Source organism: Anas platyrhynchos, chromosome 1 (assembly GCF_047663525.1).
Source record: "Anas platyrhynchos isolate ZD024472 breed Pekin duck chromosome 1, IASCAAS_PekinDuck_T2T, whole genome shotgun sequence".
Taxonomy (NCBI): Eukaryota; Metazoa; Chordata; class Aves; order Anseriformes; family Anatidae; genus Anas; species Anas platyrhynchos.
The window spans coordinates 184778090-184797756 of record NC_092587.1 but is presented as its reverse complement, the minus strand read 5'-3'; the positions used below and the strand labels follow the sequence as shown (position 1 = coordinate 184797756).

The 19667-nt window shown below is 45.5% G+C and overlaps 1 protein-coding gene across 3 annotated transcripts in view; it reads right to left on the bottom strand.

Annotated features, from left to right (window-relative positions):
- The window catches only part of KATNAL1 (katanin catalytic subunit A1 like 1), a 34286-nt gene that overhangs the window by 5410 nt on the left and 9209 nt on the right, over window positions 1-19667 (bottom strand). For all 3 annotated transcript variants that reach the window (XM_038174834.2, XM_072032645.1, XM_072032646.1), the window contains 7 exons: window positions 15531-15691; window positions 13384-13552; window positions 7660-7787; window positions 7044-7149; window positions 2897-3055; window positions 1937-2063; window positions 846-980 (listed from right to left, as the gene is read on the bottom strand). In XM_038174834.2, the coding sequence (XP_038030762.1) occupies window positions 846-980; window positions 1937-2063; window positions 2897-3055; window positions 7044-7149; window positions 7660-7787; window positions 13384-13552; window positions 15531-15691 (985 nt within the window). The remainder of the gene's footprint in view (window positions 1-845; window positions 981-1936; window positions 2064-2896; window positions 3056-7043; window positions 7150-7659; window positions 7788-13383; window positions 13553-15530; window positions 15692-19667) is intronic.

Sequence of the window (19667 nt, the reverse complement as noted above, 5' to 3'; positions counted from 1 at the left end):
AAAAAACAACCTTGCTTAATTAGAAACAAGAGCAGGAGCTGATAGGATTTTAAACTAATTGGTCATAAAGACAGGCATCCCGTTAGTAGCTGTTGCTGCCTGTAACCTGCGCAGACAAGCTGTAGGCCTATTAAGTGTCCTTATACCTGCTCGGCTCAATCACAATTGCTGTCACCACACACGCGGCATCTTGTTATCTGGAGTGCTCATGCAGGGAGACGAGGCGCCCGCTACACGGGCGCAGAAACAAAGCCACGCAAACTTCAAGCGCTGGGGATCTCAAAATTAATAGGACAGCTGAGTGACAGCCAGAAAAGACGAGCCGAGCTGAGCCGTCGCGGGGCAGGAAGGCAATCAGCCCGCTGCATTCGGAGCAGCTCGAAGCCTGGTTTAAGGCAAGCAAGCGGTGATTTACAAGGCACTGAGCCTGGAAGTGCAAATTCATGGAGCCACTTCTTTGCATTCGTCTGCGAGGGCATGGGTGCGTTCGCAGTATTTCTTAACGTGTCCAAAGGGTGCCTTTGATGATCACTCAAGGACTGACTGTTAAACATTTAAAATAATTCCAGGCTCATTAAAATGAGCTCCCTTTCAAAATGTAAGAAGCCAGCAATGGGCTTGCAAAGCAATGCAGCAGCTCTTTGTTTTTAAGCCCCCAAGCGAGCTGTTTTTTTTTTTTCCTCACTCTTTTTAAATATAAAGCAATCCTACCAAACGATTAACTCCTAAATTTCACTGCTCATCACAAAAGCATCACAATTCCTCACAACTCCAGCAGTCCCAGAGCAGTGCTAAGGCAGGCTTGCAAAGGCCATTTTAAAGTAAAATGCTTGTTCCAAACGTACCTGTGGGTAGAGGTATATAAATCCTCTTTTCCAGTCTCCTTCGGAGAGCTTCATCGATATCCCAGGGAAAATTGGTAGCAGCTAACACCATGACCATCTTGGAGGGGTCGTCGTTTTCCAGAGCACCACCTACCCCTGCAAGCACAACGGTTGGGAGAAATTTCACTTGAGATGCTTGCTAAGAAACATTGCACAAACACTGCAAAAGCTCAAACAAAGCTCAGCAACTGCTCCTTATGCTCCTAGAGCCACTTTCCAGGCTTTCCATGGCTTAGATGTGGCAGGATCATCACTGCCACAGACATTGGGACAGTTCATTCTTCTGCTGAGTCAAGGAAGGGCTTTCTTTGGCAGTGCTAATAACACTGTATGTGTGAAATAACGTGTGTTAATAAATATATGTATTAATTAATATGTGAGTGCAGTGCTGTCAGCCCCACCGACAACGCTCTCTCTGCCAAATCTGGCCACAGAGGTCACAAAATCACCCCCTGGCCTCCCAAATGAGGACTGCAAAGAAATGATCACTTTGGGGCAAAAAGTTGCCTACGCAGGGTGAATATTTGAGGCAATTATAAATGGTGGCTCAACAGCAACTGCAGTGTAGAGGTGATTGTCAAGGTACTACGCCACATAATGTTCCTCACGGAGGTGTGTCGTGTCACACAGAACTGATACTAAATGTGACTTAAAGGGTAATGTTAGCTGCCACCACAGCAAAATGAGATCTGGTCACTGGGTCCCTGAGCAGGAGATGCGAGGAAATAAGAGAAATTTGTTTAAATTGCATCAGAAATGAAGGCTTGCTTTAAACTTCTCAAATTCCCATTATCTGCTGCTCCTAGAGTAAGGTGCCTCTTAAAAAGGAGTTCTCAATTTTCCATCAAAATGGCTGTTTAGAAAGAAATAAAGCAGAGCACCTTGCTCCGTTATCTGCCTTCAAGCACTCAGAAAACGCACTCCTCCCAATTTCTCTTATTCCCCCCCACCCACAAAGCTAGGTTTTCCAGCTGGTTCGAGTTTTTTACATCCCCATCTGTAACGGAACAGCACCCCGGCCCCCAAATTACAGCTAAGCCTGGAATCTTTACCGTCCATTTGCACCAGCAGCTCCGACTTGACTCTGCGACTGGCCTCGTGCTCGTCAGACGTGCCTCTGCGGCTGCAGATGGAATCTATTTCATCTATGAAGATTGTTGTCGGAGCGTAAAACCTCGCCTTGATTCAAATGAAAGCACCGCTGTTAAGACCGAAGCAGCAAGCACAGGCCCTCAGCTGACCACGACGCAGTTCAGGCAGAAATACCACGGAGATGACTTCCCCGTTTGTCACAAGAAAACAATTCAAAACCTTTGATTTACAAACTGCTTAAGCTTCTACACTTCAAATTGTGCCTCTCGAGTCAGAGGTCTTTCAGTGTTGGTTGGTTTTCCTCAGAAACCAGCATTGAAAAGGGGAAAAGGAACACAAGCACTGTTCAGGCAGGTTTTTTTTAATGTTTAGGCTTTTGTGTTGGTGACGGCAAGGCACAGGGAACAGAAAGGAACCCAGTCCACCCCAAAACAGAGAGGTTTCAACTGAGAGTGTGCTAGAAGTGAAATGAAGATCCCAAAGAGGTGAAGGACCCTGCAGAGTAGATCCTGTCTTTCACACAGCCTGCATGATGGACTGTGCTCAAAAATTGACTGAGAAGCTCATGTCCATCACTCAGAGCAGAAACAGAACTAATGTTTGTATATAAAATAACAGCTCCCAAGCCCTTCCAATTTCAAATTACTTGTTACTACGGGCTTGGTATCCCATAACTAAGTAACTGAATTTCTGTCAAGGTTACCTTTAGCCTGGAAAAAGCTCTCCTTAACACAGGCGATGAACCATTTCCTTCCTAACCCTTGGTGACATATCGGAACAAGAAGGATACACACAGATTGTCTTTTGCTGTCTCGGTGCAGCAAGCTCCATACTTTCAGAGCACTACTGAGGGGCAGGAAACCGAGAGAGAGGTCCCTGCTCACCTTGGAGCTCCCCAGAGCACATCATCGAGGACGTACCATTTCAAACAAGAGGCGGACAAGCTTCTCAGACTCGCCCCTGTACTTCGATGTGAGCGTGGAGGAGGACACGTTGAAGAAGGTCGTTCCACATTCTGTAGCAACAGCTTTCGCGAGCATTGTTTTGCCAGTGCCAGGAGGACCAACCATCAGCACACCCTGAGAGGTGAAAACAAAGGGGATGAACAACAAATGAAGGAAATTTGCACTATAGTCCTCTACACTACATCTCAATATAATCCCAAATCTGTATTTTAACTGCTTAATGGAATAATTGTCATCAGTGGAAAACAAAGATATCCCATATAATGAGAGCAGCATGAAAATGTTCTGCCATTTCTTTGCCTTACCACTTCACCCGAGCCAGAATCACAACAGGCACCAGCTGCTGCTGCAGCTCTCACCTGGCAGGCAGGTGACAGATTTACAGCCTTGCTCTGAAACAGACAGAGCCCAGACTTGAACTTGGGCCCTTCCCGTCTCACAGGTGGCTGTACACGTGGATGAAGAGAGTGAAGTCGTCATCTTTTTGGAACAAAGGCTGCTTCGTGAAGAAAGTTTCACAGAAACCAAAACGCTTTTGCAGAAAGTAGAGCATTTTTCTGCAGAACAACATTTTGCCAACAAATCCTAACCAAGTGCATGTATGAATCTGGTTGATTTTTACAAGTTGGTGTTGTTTTTTTTTTTTTTACAAGATGAGGTATTAGGAAGAAATTCTTCCCTCAGAGGGTGGTGAGGCCCTGGCACAGGCTGCCCAGAGAAGCTGTGGATGCCCCATCCCTGGAGGTGCTCAAGGCCAGGCTGGATGGGGGTGGGACTGGGTGGGCTTTAAGGTCCCTTCCAACCCATTCTGTGATTCCATGATTGTCTCAGCACAATACAAGCAGGTTTTGAGCTGGACACGAGTGCTCTCACGACCCATGTAGTGACTGCAGCACGGAGGCTGGTTAACTATAAAGCAAAGACAGGCTCTTTAAGTGAGCCTTGACAAAAACAATGCAGGTTTCTGAAGATAACTGACCCATCAGAGGTCACTGCTCACTCTCAGCACTAAATCAGGATAACATTCTTAAATAGTTACCTTTGTGAATCATCTTTCCAACCCCTTCAGCACCAGAGCTGGGACAACACATTGTTCCACCCCCTCACAGCACTAGAAAAGGCCACTGGCGTTTTGAGCATGCTATGAAATCGCGGTGCACCAGCAGCTTTTTTTTTCCCCAATGGCAAGGTCTGACTACATACTAACAAGAGCTTCCTCAAGTAAAGTTGTGGCGTGTTGCAGGGGTAATGAAATTAGCCGGAATTAGAATTGCACATCATAATGTGCTTGGCAATTAATATCTTACAGAAAACGCCACAGCAGTAAAGTATCTGTTAAATGCAAGCCACGGAGCAAATTAGATTTCAGCTGTTCCCTGCAACAAAAAATTTACTTCAAAAAGCACAAAGAATGGCCTGGAAGAGATCTATAAAAACAAATCAACCGGGAATGCAATTATTCAAAAACGAACTCTTCAAAAGCAATCGCCTGTCTGTATTCCATTTTCCATTAACTCTTAATACCTTTATTGCCATTTAACACTTAGCTAATGCAAGCTCAACATACATTCACTGGGAAATTAAGTCAGAAATGTTCATCCTTCCCCCGTGCAGCTAACGGCCAATGTCACTCTTCAGGCTGCTCAAGGTTCCCTGAATTTCCAGGGCAGCGAGCATGAAAAGTAAATTGAGTTTTTTTTACTCTACACGAGCACTCAGACAGATACGGATTTGAGTTGCTGCAGAGTCACGCTGATGTTGTGATAATATTGCAAGTACAAGTCTGGAGTGCCTGGGTGAAAATTACTCAGCCTGTAATAGAGCTGACTTACCGGCCTCTCGGAGTTTCAAAATGTGCTTATTTAATATTTTAAAACAAGCAGAGCCTCACTTCAAATCCCACTTCACCTGGGCTCAACAAACTGCACTTACTGCTGGACCTAGTGACCCCAGGGGCTAACGTCCTTTCTTTGTGTCCTGGTTTCAGTTTTGTATGCAGTTTTAGTCCTCCATCATTCTGGAAGGGCAAATTCCAGCTTCAGCCACACACCCTGCTCCCTGCTGAACCCGAAGCCCATCGCTTTGGGCCTCCTGCACAAGTATTTCAGCGAGCATTACCTAGCACAGGACAGTGGTGGCATTATCTACGTGCCTGACACAGGTGCAAAGCCCGGGGAACACCATGTTCTACAGAGATTTAAAAAGAAAAAAGTCAGCTATGAAAAAAAAAAAGCAGACAAACCTTGAAGACTCAGGAAAACAAGGTGTTCACGGCTGCAAAGAGAAGCACATCGGATCAAGTTGCTCTTTCTCTTTGCAACTAGGAGGGGCTGCCACTTACTCACTAGTTAAAATCCTTGACGAACACAAAGGCTTCTTTATTCCTCCTCTAAGGCTCTGTTAATCCCAAGTATTCCAATAAGAAGCTGAAACACACCACGGGGAGTAAGTGTTTTGATGAAATCACCGCAGGGTTACTTCTTGTTGTTGTAACAATCACTAGCAGAGCAGTGGGAAGCACAGGGAGCAAGCGGGCCTTGGAACAAAACAGTTCAGAGGAAAAGCAGGAGCAAGCCTTGGGACCCTCAGCAACCTGCGGCTGCAAGCACACAGCCCGGTGCTGGATCAGGAAGGCAGCTGGCTCCTCCGTGCCAGGCAGCGTCCTGGGAATGAATGCAGGGGCAAACTGCGAGGGCTGTCGTGGGAATTGTTCTCGGCAGCGTCTGAACATCCCAAGCCATATCTGGCTGCCTGTTCCCCGAGTTCCTGTCCTGAATGGCCAGGCTCAACAAACGCCTGCTGCTCCGCTGATTACCGCGAGCAGCAGCCTTCCTTCAGAGCTTCTCATCCTTGTGGCACAGCCAGAGGTCAGCAGTAGGGAAAACACATGCTGTTCTACGTGAAAAATAAATTCAGGAGAGTTACAGCTTCACAAGCCCCCAGGGGAAAGGCTAACAATGAAGACTCTTCATGGACTCGTCAGAAATCAATTTGCATTTCAGGCTGAAGGGAGGAAATCATCTTAGCATTTTTTTTTCCACGTCTGCAACCACCTCGGTTTCAGAAGTGATACTGGCCAGCAAGAAAGGATAATCCCATGCAAAGAGGAAGAGACTAACTCTGAAGACGAGGCTGTTGTTTCTCTACCCACTGCCACAATATTTGGAGAGACAAAGCCATCAGCACCCTACATTCCCTGCAGCCTGCTGAGATACCTGCCTTAAAAGACAGACGGCCACTACGTGCTCCAAACATGTTAGGTGGAAAAGCAGCACAGTTCTTCAATCCCTTAAAAAGCTTTTGAAGGCAGAACAGGTGAAGCCTCCATAGCCTATGAAGGAATGGATCAAATTCCTCTGTGCCAAGACGAAAGGAGAGAGTTTCAATAGACATTGAAGAGAAGCATGAGGACCAAACAGGAGAAGATGGGGCAAGCGTTAGTAACGCAAGGTCTGACGTATGCTGCTGAGCCAGCGGACTAAAAAACTACTCGTGGACACAGCAATCCCTACACACGCATTTCTTTGGAGACTCCAGATGACAGACAACTTGTAACAGAGTCTGTCCTCCCCAGTTAAATTAAATTAATCATTAAATCCTTCCCCAGAACCAGAAGGCTCATCTCTGGTCCATCAGGAGCCCAGCCCAGCCCCATATCCTTGCTGTTGCCTGCAGTTGGTAGTCAGAGTAAAAAAGAGCTACCGTATGCAGAATAAAACAGTTCCCAAAACTGCTTTCCTCGGTGAAATGTTGAAGAGCAGCCGTTCTATTAAGCAGAGCTTCCCATTAAGCATTTCTGCCTCTCTCAGTGCACCCTATATGCTTGCTAACGTGTACAGGCTGACATACAGAAAGTATTAGCATCAAGAAGCAATCACGGAGTAAGCACAAGAGAATTATTTAGTGTAAAGCCTGCATCCATTTCCAGCTGTTTACTTCTGCACATTTTACGTGAATCATTACGAGAGGATTTCACGAAACAAATTCCTGAACTTTCCTGTTTGGCATTTTAGCCATCGACTGCAGTCAGCCACACATGCTAAAACAGCAGACGTGCATAACTAGGGCTTGCCATTTACTCAGACACCAAATAAATCCCCACCTTCCAAGGTCTTCGGATCCCTTTGAAGAAATCAGGCATCCACATCGGAAGGACGACAGCTTCTCTTAATAATTTCTTGGCTTCTTCCAAATCTGCTATGTCATCCCTGAGTGAGAAGAAACTTTTATGAGATTCCCGTACAGCAATATTCCTCCTGCTTTTACACAAGGACAACCAAAAGCTTTTCACCTGCTGCCATCCCCTTTTTGGCATGCCAGCGTGTGCCTCGTGAGAGCACTCCTATAATCCCACGACCTAAAACTAAATCCATTTGTGAAAGGTAGGGGGAAAAAAATGATTTTCCCGACTCAAGTTTCTCTGAGCTGCTTAATTAAAAATTGTTTTGGATCACGTGAACACCCAAGCAGTATCTTTAGAGATCTCTGGAGTACGCTTTTATTTGGGCAGCACTTGCAGTGGATGTGCTGCACCGTAACACCAGTTAGCAGCAAGAGCCTGACTGTCATCAAATTAATACACTGTTAAAACCAAAAGATCTTGCTTTGCTCATTTGTAGAAGACTGCGGTGGCTCCCTGCTTTAAAGGCTTAGGAGAAGAACAATTCCTCCCCCTTTAAATGCTGGCAAAATCACTTCAATGGAGAAAATCCTCATACCAATGAATGCTCGGATTCCTTGACACAATATCCCTTTCAAGAGCTTCAACCAAGTCTTTGTCGTAACCCGCTCCGTCAAATTTTGGGATTTCCCCATCACCAACACCTTCCTGGGGTATTTTCTTGCCCTAGAAGTGAAAGTCACACAGGCTCGTGAGGACATTTTGCTTTGCACATATTCTTTACCATTAAAACATTGCAGTGACGGCTGGTTTAGCCTCTGCTGGAGCCACAAGATGATGTGAAGCTTTAATGCAGCACCACAATGGGCAGCACAACCAACGTTTTCACACCCTGCACGCCATGAGGAGCCCCCAAACACCCGTGTTTGCTGGTTAAATTAGTGAACCCAATGCTCTTACCAGTGCTAAACCACTCTTTAGACACCTGACACACTTCTTGGCCAGCCAAATGCATGAATGCAACTCGTGGAAGAACGGAGATGGTGCTGGGACTTCGTGCTGCACTGCAGCCTGGTTGAAGACCAGACCACGTGAAGCCTGTTTGGAAGATGCTAAACCTGCTGCATCCCCTGCCTGAGCTCAGCCAGGGGCATCCCACCGTGACAGAAGAACACAAAGCTCTTACACCCGCTGTCTTTGATGGAGGAAAACTGCGAAGGGTCTCTCCTGGTGTTTAAATAAAGCCTTCTTGCCTGGCAATTTCTCCTGCAAGCTAGCCATTTCGCTTCTCTCATTCACAAGCAAGCTCTGTAAAGAGTTAAAAGCTTGCCAAAAGGTCATGTTCATTTAAGGACCGCACTGAAAGCCCTGAGCAAGCTCCCCGGTCACCCAGGCTTCTTCAAACTCCAGTCATTTCTGCAGCAAGCTGCAACCCATTGAGCAACTGAGTCCAGTCCTTCCTCTGCCCCTGACAGCCCCCACTTTCTGGCTTAATGCCTCCACAACACCAGCGAGCTTACGGGGTCGATGCAATATTTTCACTTTGAAGCATCACAGCTCGTGCTCCTCCTTCTCTCGGGCCTTTGACGATGGAAAGTGCCCAAGGAGCTGCTGCAGGACTCTCCAACTCAGCCTCCAAATGCCACCAGTGAGCAGGTTACAGCATCCCAGCTGGCAGCACAAGAGCAGCCTCAGGAAAGGGCTCAGAGGCAGCTGGAGACACACAAATAACCTCACGGAGGAGAAAGGAAAAAAGGCAGTGACTGCACCCTCCTGCCCGCCATTTGCCCCCGAGGCCGGTGAGGGAGCAGATTTACCTCCCCCCTGTTTTTATTTCTCCCTTCCAAGTGAACGTGGTGCTGTTCAGTGCTCCCAGCTCAGGGTTTCTGTGCTGGAAAGCAAGCTGAGGGCTGTGGTTAGCCAAAAAGGTGGTGTCAGAAACGTAATGGCAAGGTATAGAAAGGAAAGAGAGAGAAAAAGCCCCGTGGAGTTCGGAAGGTTTCAGAAGAGAGAAAATGCAATCCAAATGGAACTATAAAAAAAATCACAGTAAAGCAAAAGGTATTTGCTGTCTTTGTTAAAATCTCTCTCATATTCCTCTATAAGGAACTGATTTTCCTAGTGGAAGAGTGAAACTGAGCAAGGGCAGCTCAGGAGGCAGGGCGAGCTGGTGGAGGAGGCTGGAGCGGCTCAAACCCACGGCCCTGAGGCAGGGCTGCCTGCCGGAGAGGATCAGGGGGAGAAAAAAGGACAAATAGACCAGCCAAGGTGGGCTCTTAGTGTGGTATAGCTGAAAGAAGAGGGAAAAACGGAGAAAAGGAAAAGCAAAAAAGGGAGAGAGGGAGAGAAAGAAGAGAGGAAAAAGCAACAACTGCCAGATGCCCTCTGCACCCCGTGCTGCCAAAGCCGAAGGTGGCAGCTCAGCTGGGCAGCCAGCCCTTCCCAGCACCGCCAGGGAAAAGGAGACGTGCCAAACAAAGCTGGACACGATGATTTCTGCTGATACATCCCAGCCTTTCTTCTCCACAGCTGCCGAGCTCCCATCCTCCAGCAGAAATTGCCCTTACTGCCTCCGAGGGCATGCCTGCTCCGCACCGCTGACCACCGACCCGTTTCCTTGACATCCAACTCCTCTTGTGTCATCCTCCTCAACGGGATGACCTTTGTGCCAAGGCCATTAATTTAAGAGTAAAAGAAGAGTCCTGGTCCTGAGGAAATCCACAGGTAATTTGCCAATTGATTGAGACTTTCAGTTTAAACTCCTCTTGCTGCTTAATTCCTCCCCGACTCTTCTTCTACACCACACACCCTCTAAATTAACTAATTAATTCCCATGTGGCAGCCACGTAGATGAATTTCTTTCCCTAAGACATTAACTCAAACTCTGTTTGAGTTCTTTCTTTCACAGAAAGCGCTGGTAAAGGCAATACCTGTGCTCAAGCCGTTCATTTTCCCTCCGTTCTGCGTTTGTTCCACAACTTTGCGTACGGTTTAGATAAAATTAACAACTCCAGTTGCCTGGACCCCTTTTCCTTGTCCCTTCTCAATACAGGCATGGTCAACACAACTCACAATTCCCCTAAGACAAGAGCAGACCCAGGAAGTTTTACTGGAAATCCCTGCTCCCAGTCTTGCCATTTCACCTACCAGTTCTTTCTTTATTCTGGGATGGAGATTAAAAAGCCTTCCAGTTCCAATTCATGGAGGTCTGTACTTCCACCTACGTGCAGCTACCTCATCTCACATCTTCTTTTCCATAACCTGCCTTGCCTATATGCTTCTGATGTTGCATGTTGGAATAATCGAGCAAAAAACCACTCTTTTATGGTATTTTAAATCACATCTTGATCGATTTTAATATTCACTTCACTGATAGAGCAGCACAGCCCTTCGCTATTTCATACCCTTTGCAGCACCCATCCTTGCCCACTGAGGATCAAAAATAATCTGAAGACTACTCATAAAAGCATCCAGGTATGGTATTATGCAGCTTCTAAAAGACATACAGGGTAACATCCATGCCTCCTCTTTAAGCTGAGCTATTGAACTGAAGCGGTGATTCTTGGAAATGATGCAGCAGAAGGTACCTTGAGAACCAGCCCAACAATTTCCCATGGAAATAAGAAGAAAGCAGCACTTGAAAGCAGTATTTTAGAAAAAGGAATGTGTAAATGTAAGGGTTTAGTGGATAAACACCATCCGTGTGGGTTTCAGGTCAAAATTATTTTACAGAGCACTCTAAAAGGCCATTTACTGGCACAGTCAGGTTAAAACTCCTAATAGCAGGATGGATACAGCCAGAATGAAAAGACGATATGGCCTGGGAAGGACAAACAGTGATAAAAGGCTTCACATACACAGGCAAAATACTCTTAAAATGTACCTCCTGTACCTGCTGGAAAAATATTAGAAATAAATATACCTATTGCATGGTAATATTATAGCCAGGAAAGGGTACAACCTACTGCACTGCAGCAAACATCTTAGGAAAAGCTTTAACTGTTGCTTTTAACTGAACATAAAGCGTTACTGAACTTTGTGATTCAACGCCTGGGGTGACCTCATTGCAGCTGTTCAGTACTTAATATTATAAAAAAGATGGGGAGCAACTTTTTGCTCCGACAGACAATGACAGGACAAGGAGGAATGGCTTTAAAATAGCAGAGGGGAGATTTAGATTAGAGATAAGGAGAAAATTCTCCACTCTGAGGGGTGGTGAGGCCCTGGCACAGGCTGCCCAGAGAAGCTGTGGATGCCCCATCCCTGGAGGTGCTCAAGGCCAGGCTGGATGGGGCTTTGGGCAACCTGGTGTGGTGGGAGGTGTCCCTGCCCATGGCAAGGGGTTGGGACTGGGTGGGCTTTAAGGTCCCTTCCAACCCAAACCATTCTGTGATTCTACACAGTAGGCCACAGAGGAAAGTTTCTCTTAGCTTTACTCCAGACTGAAAGCCTGCAACAGTTGCAGACCAAGAAAGAATAAATCTGAGAGGGAAGTTAAACCTATTTTCATGCCTGTGTGTAAAATACGGGAAGTTGCTCTAACTTCTTTCGCTTCCCTTGCCTGGCTATTTACTCTTTCACTCAAAATGTTCTTCAAAGGAAAGCCATGGGTTCCTTACATAAATAACCAAACAATGGAAGAAATTGTAACCTGCTGTGATTTTTGCATACGTACCTCAGACAAAGAAAGCAAAATAACCACCAGGTAGCTAGAAAAACGCAAAGAGAAGAGCACGTTTTTTGAGTAGACATGAGCAGCTATTTTCCTTCTGCCACCTAGTGACCGATTTATTCAGATGAGGGCAGCATTTAAGACGTGCCATGTTAAACAGCCCTTCAGGACCTCCTCTGCCTGGCAGCAGCAGTGTCACCAACCACGTTATTCCCAGAGACAAGTATTGTACGAGTCATGTTGTTGTTGGGCTCCTTATAGTAAACCCAGTAATGCTCATCCGAGGAAATCTTTGAGAGCAGAGTTCAGCTTAATTAGAGCCGAGGCTCTGAAGGCTGCATCACACACACGCAGCTGGTGAACCTGTCACAAACAACGCCTCCAAGCCCTGGTGTAGCTGGCAGAACTGTAAACAAGTTCACAGATCCTTACCAGCTCTTGATAGCTTGTAGGACATACCCTTGTTATCTTAAATCTTCCTGATACAGAGGTGAGAGATTTCTAAAATGATTACGCTTTAACCGTGCGGTCACTCGGTGGCACTGCTGAAGATGTGCATGGCCCTACCTGCTCGCGGTGACGAGGGCTGATATTACTCACTGCTTTCCCTGAATATCAGAAAAGCAATTTATGATGATGAAAGAGGTCATCTTTTAAGTTTTCCCTGCGCTGAGATGCAACCTGCAATAGAAGGGCCACGAAGGGGCTAACCGAAGTCATCTGGAGGAAAACTGGACTAAATATTTTCTGATCTGTCTGCCAAGAGCCATACAATACTGAGCGTGTGCCCTGTAGGAAGGGGCCTCTTTTATCACTGTCTGTCAGGAAGGGAAAGCCACTACAGCCCGCTCTGGACTTGAATCACATATACCACAGATTCCTCGTGTTCCCAGCACTGACTCCACAGCTGAATTGAAAAATGCAAGCTCCTCAAAAAGCAGTTTGCGCACACAGGCATTTTTCTCCACCACAAAACAGTCCTTCCTATACATCAGTTGCTTTGACATCATTATTTGACAGTGAGTCACTGTTTCTCCTTTTCTATCAGTTCAGCACTGCTTCTTTGTCACAGGTCCACAGAGGAAAGAATCCCCAACTTACTCCAGTTCACTGCATTGTTGTTTATTTTTTTCCTTAAAAAAAGGACAAAGCCTTTCCAAGAAGCATCTTCCTAAACACCATAACAACAACAAAAGCTTTTTTTTCATAAACAAAAGAAAATTGAAGTTGCTCAGAGCTTGCTTTTGCTGCATCTCCTTCACACCAATTCCAAATATGTAATTTCAGACAACTTGGCACACATTTACATACCATCACATCACTGACAAAACTCTACTAGACTTGAAAACACACCCAAATTTTACTATGGCATGGCAGCAGCGACAGCACTGTGGAATTAATAATGTAATGATTGAAGGCTAGAGAAGAGCGCTGGTCTCATTTCTGTACTTTTTATGTGGAAATCTTTGCACAAGACCTGAATTGACCCATTTTTTAAAAAAGGGGGGAGAAGGGACTTTACCCTGACAGATTAGGGTCAGGATTATTGTGGTTTCTTTTTCTATTTTTTTAAATTTGTATTTAATAAGTGGAATTATGAATGCTTCCCTTTTCACCTGTGCATGGCAGCTCCTTCCCCCCATGTCTTACCTTGTCATCCCTGCCTCTAGCCCTGGGCTCCCTGTCGCGGCTGCCTGCAGATTTGTCGCTCCTGGCCGCCGGGTGCGCTCTGCCCGCGGGCCCCCGGGGCTGCAGGCCTGGGGAGTCCTTCCTCAAGGGCTTTGCTTCTCGGTTGGGACGTTTTATCTGAGGTGGGGCCCTAATGATAGAAAAAACACAACAAAAACAGAGTAAAGAGAGCAGTGTTAAGGAGGGAGGATTCTAGTAGTTCATTAATGGCTTTTAGTGATTTTATCATCTGAGCTGACAAGCCCCGGTGTCTTAGCTCTTGATATCTGAAAACCCAGCAACCTATTTCTGTTTAACAATCAAAAATAGAAAAAAAAAAAAAAAGCAAAACACAAAATTTCGACAGTGGGGAATAAAAGAAAATTATCAATATTATTATATTATACCAGCCAATACTGTTATACAAATCTTACAGCAAACCTGCATGCTTGCAACAAGAGAGGAAGCAACTTGGTAAAAGTGCTGGAAGCACAGTTTCCTCTGAATACATCAGGCTTTACTCAGATGCACAAGTCCTACACAGCCAAAAGACACTGCTAGCAAAAAATAAATAAATGCTGGTTAATAACTCTGACAGGTCCCAAAACAGAAAGAGAGGATTTTAAAAACAACCCTCCTACCTCCAAATTAATTCCCCCGAAAATGTCAAAACGTAAAAAAGTGCCTAGAAAGCAAAAGCAAGCAGAGCCAAACTGCAAGCACCTGTACTTGCGTGCATCACCCACGGTATCAAAGGGAACTCAGCAGTGGCATGAGGAGGCAGAATTGGTTTTTGTGACGAGGTGTCACAGCCATTTTGTTCCAGGGATCAAACTTGAAACAGAAAACTGAAAATACATGGCCAGAAGTGTCACCCAAGTTTAATTAGAGTTCCCTCCTGGATCTTCTACTTAGCCTTGCTCTGAGTAACTCAAAATTTGCTAACTGCAAAAAAACATTTTCGTGGAAGATGACTTAAAAGGAGTACGTATGGATATGCAGCGTTCCATAAAACTGCTGCATTTTGCTTTGTATACATTTTCATCAAGTTCAGCGGCACAGGAGAGTGGTTAGTTTTCCTTACTTACGTGCAAAAAATTTAAATTTCAGCTAAATTTTAAATTCAGCATTTAAAAATGCAGATGAACTATGGGGTCCTTACCTCTACTACAGATACAAGAAGGAATTTATCTTGTACTTCCCGTGGCATTACCATAAAATTCTGATAATCATTTCTACCACTCACTAAAGGAATCGTTAATACTATTTTTACATTTACATTTTTTAGGGTTTTCTACAAGTGAAGAACAGCTTGTTTGAAAATCACGCAGCACATGAATTTACACATAAACTTGGCATTTCTTTCTGCTAACCCAGATCTTTCACTTTCCTTTTTTTTTTTCCTTTGAATATATGAGTACACCAACATCAAAATTCTTTGTTATTAAAATATTAGAAGAATGTTGGCATATTAACCTTTATTCTTGTATTTTAATTAGATTTTTTTTTTTCTTCCAACAACCTGGGTCAAGCTCTATTAGGGTAAAACCAGGAATCTCACAAAACATGTGCAATTTATTTTAAGAAAACTATTAGTTAGTTAAAGTTACTTTTAGAGTGGTTACAAAAGGAAAACCAGCATGTACAGCAGAACGTGGTTAGCAAAAAAATTAACCAGCTGATTAAATAAAGGTCACATCTCTAACTAGGGAGCAGTTTCTAACCACTGTGTCCTTCTAGCTCCTCCAGTTCCAGCTCTTTCCAGAGTCCTCAGCCATAAACGAATTCAACTGCTTAAATAAATTGAAGTGGAAAAGTTTTCTCTCTGCATATGACAAAGGCAACTGTCACCAAAAGCTCACTGAGCTCTCCAGCAGACTCTAGCTCCAGGACTGACTTAGTCCCTCCCACCAGAATAAAAGCCTGACTTTCTTTAGAACTCCAGTAATAAATCTGACTGTAATTTATTTACATTTTTCCCCCCAACGAATTATATTTAAGCTTTATTAGAAGTAACTAGGGCATAAATGAAATGATTTTCATGTTACAAATACATTCAAGAAGAAAAGGAACTTGAAATTGAGGCAAACCAGTTTTATTCCATCCACCCTGCCTGAGCCTCTCATTACCTGTGTTCAGCTGGAACAGGAGGGGGCCAAACAGCGGGGTCTCTGTAAGGCTCATCTTGACAGGACACGGGGATATCTGCGGGTCTGTCCATTTTAAAGCTTTCTAAAGTGCTGACAATGCTCTTAACTTGCTCATATTCTTCAACTAATTCTTGTCGGACCTTCAGAAACACATAATTTAGAAATAGTTACAATTCCAACTTTATTTTTAAACCACAGAAAGCAGTTCAAAACATACACTGCCCTCCAGAGCTGAGCACTCACCAACCCCAGCCCTATCAGGCTGACAACACCATCAAAAGTCGAATCTGTTGGGTTCATCTTCGTGCTTGTGAGTGTCACGACCAGACCTGGAGATGGGACTTTTAATGACTGCTCCATAATGCGTGTTATTGCCCAGATTTACACGTGCATGTTGACACGTATGCACTCACACACGTGGTTTTATGGTATAAGGGCCCATCTGTAACATTTGCAGATCTTTAACGTTGGCATAAAAGAAGCACAATTTCTAAGGTCCTAGATATAAAACTGAGTCTGTAAATAAAATGCTGTAAAATTAACTGTGACGTGCACAGACCTACCGTACAGTCAAAGCACAACACCATTCTTATTTGGATTAGGAAGACCAGAAGAGAAAAACAGGATCACTAATGCCCTACAGCATCAGTTCAAGTGATAAGTAAAGCACACGAGCCAAGAACGAGAGGAAATTATGTCTCAAAGAAACCTGGTTGCAGAATTCTGCAGCTGAATTACGTACTTGACTTTTCCATTGCCACTTAGCACTGCTGCAGTGACTTCAAAATTATTTACTCAATATGGGTTCACTTCATGTTTTCTGTCCATGAAGCCTGGGAGAACAATCTCTGAAGAAATCTGACAAGCTTTAAGTGATACGGCTTGTTATGAGACGGAGTTTTCCACGTTAAGGTTGCCGGTTCTTAGCACACGACAGCAGCCAAAAAAAAGGCACCGTGCATCCTCGCTGAGAAACACGAGCTCTCGGTGCATTAGTCTAAGATGTACTTGGATTCACCTAAGTGCTCTTGTATGGCATTTTACCCGTCTCTCACCTATTGCCCACTGATGCTTTCCATCCTGTGGGATCAGCCTCCACGCTTCCTTCATCTCCAGCTGCTCAAGGGTCATAGCCTCCAGCTGTCACCTCTTCACCAAAGGGCTGGTGTGCAGCTAAAACCGATCCCTGCCTCGTTGTGTGTGCCTGAGGATCAGGATTGGCACACCACGGCTAGGATTACCTTAGGGTAACGTGAATCCTGCCTGTACCAGGCTGGTACCTGGAACTACGGAACCATCTCAGACCTTTCTGTCCTCTAGGAAGGCACAGAGTCCCTAAAAGCCCTTGAGGAGACACGCTACAGCAAGGGTATTTGCAGGCTGCCACCAGGCACACAACCAGCACACCCCATACCCTGCCGGGCTGAACCTACAGCCAGGAGCAGAAGCCAGCCTGTGAGACAGCCGAGGGAAGACACAGACACCCAGCTGTGCTCATGTCGTGTGTGCACATGAGAAGGAGCTGGGAAAAACACTGCCTGGGAATGCTGCACCAAGGCTCTGCGCTGTGGCAAACAGAGGAAGGCAATCGGCGACAACATCAGCAGATGTCAGTGATGCTGCCTGAAATCCTGACAGTCTTTGCTGTGTGAATCCTGAGCAGATTCTGCTCAAATCAAGAGGAGAGGAGAAAGGAGGTCTGCACGGCCAGCCTGCCTCCTGAGGCGACAAATCTAACAGCAGCAAATCAGGAAGCTCCTACAGAGCAGCACCATGCTTCACGGACACTGTTCCTGGTGGTGGTTACTGATGAAATGATGTAGCCACTAACCTGAGATCTTCTCTTCTCCGTGCGTGCCTAGAAAGGAACCACAACGGGCAAGTGCAGGCGGCTGTGTCTCATCAGCACGAGTGCAGAAGCGTGCCTGGTTTTCACCTGCTTATCCCATTTCTCCCTCACAATCTCAGGACGATCAGAACAGCACCTTTCCTCACCAACCCTACTCTCCGTATTTAAAAGGGCAGCAGTGGCTCTCTGCTTCTGCTGGGAAAACTTCAAGACACAAAGCGCCGTCTGACATAACCATTTGCTGGGTGTGGGGTAGGAAAAAATGAACAGAGAGCATTCAGAACCAAGCATGCATCACCTCCTCCTGGAAGTTACAGTTCTCCTAAAATGCTACCAGGTACCTCCTACGGTGATGTCTCATTCTGCTCGGTAATATTTTCCAGGAACTTCCCCCCACAAAGAAGAAATTAGGACATTTCAGCAGTGCAAAGAAATGCTTCTCTAGACTAAAATTTAAATCCTGTTTAAGGAGAAGAACATATATGACTATCCTCAGCCAGATGCCAGCAAGGATGGAGGCAAAAATGAAGGGCTAACCCTTGAGGTCCTGCTCAGCTCTTGCAACACCGCATTTAGTTCACCAGGAATTCTCCCTGAGTCTGTACAAAGGTGCCCGAGGGCATGGCAGAACAGCCTTCTTGCTCCTTCCTGATGGGATATCTGCATCTTTCCAAAGATGCAGGACACCCAGCTCAGGCAGGGTTGTTCTACCAAAGGCAGTCAATGCTCGACGTGCCCCACCACCCTGCTTTGCTCCCTCTGCTTTCGCCTCACACCACGAGCACACAGCCCACTGCTCCAGGCACACCGATGGGATTCCTCTTCATGGCCTTCCAACACGCACAGAGAAGTTGGTGGAAATGTAGTGGGGAACAACTCGCCACCACTGAGAACTGGTGCACCAGAGCAGGAAGGAGGGTGGTATCTGAAAATGCAAAGAAAGTGAGCTTTTGGTGCCTTGGGAGCTGAAAATTTAACAGCTGTTCGTTATCAAGACGTGAGCAGACCAAACTCTGAATTACTCAGCCCCTGCCACTGACTTGGTACCTGGCAAGGCAACTAAAAACCCTCAACGTACTCAGACAACGTAACCACAAAGGAAAAGCAGTTGCCAAATTCCCAGAGGCCTTAAAGAGACTGAGTCAGATGAAACAGGTGCAGAGAGAGCTTCCTGTAGTTACGGAGGTGACCGAGCCTCTGAGCGATGAGCACGGCTCTGCTGCAGCCTTGGAAAGCTGCAGAGAAATCACTGGGCTGGGCTCACCCGGTCTCCTTGCCCCTTCCCTCAGGTGTAAGGGCTCCCAAATGGCTCCAGCTCAGGTTCTACAGAATGCCCAAAAAATTAGGTTATTCATGTTAAAGTAATTTTAAGAGAAAGCACAGGCTTAACAGCTCACCACTGCCAAACAAGAAGGTCTCGCTCTCCTTACTTCTTCTACCTAACCACACTCTACGGGAACTCTTCTGGATTCAATTCTGGAAGAAAACTACCCTAGGAGGGTAATAAACAAGTACACATATAAATAAAGGAGAGTTTTGTGAGGTTAGCAAGCTGTGCTGGCTCACAACCCTGCGATCAGAAGAACACCAGGACAGAGAATGTCAGCGTGCAGAAAGCACGTCCTAGCATATGGGTGCAAAACAGAGCTGGGTTCACTCCTCCATCCTTGTGATAGTTCCAAAAAACAAAACAAAACAAAAAAAAACTTTTCTGAGTTCCTCTGTATTTCAAAATCTTGCAACTCCAGTAACCTTTGGGATCAACAGCTTTTCCTCATATTGCAGCCTGCACTTCGACACAACTTCCCGCAACGTGGGTATTTTATGCTCTGGTGAATGCACACAACATGTGGGGTTGTTTTTAATTGCATCGTGCTGGAACTAAGCTAATCAAGTTTCTGCAAAAGCATTTTGCAAACCTGAAATTACTGCCTGCAATTATTGTTAGCTGTTATCTCCATCCAAAAAAAATGAAAGTAATTCCCCCAACCACTCTGTCTGATCCCAAGGAGTCAAAGCACAGCTCCAGCATTCACGGATCTCCACGAGCTGCCTGCAGAATATCCCTTAATTACTCACGAAGAAATCTGTGAAGTGTTAATAAAATGGGCAAGAGGCAGAAGCAACATAAGCACAGACTGACCAAAATGTGTTTAAGATTAAAACTAAAAATTAACCTTTATTCTCTGAGCGAGACTGCAGTGCACCTCAACACTTGCTGCAGCGACCACGGATGGAGAGGGCATGTTGGAGGCTGCTCAGAGCTC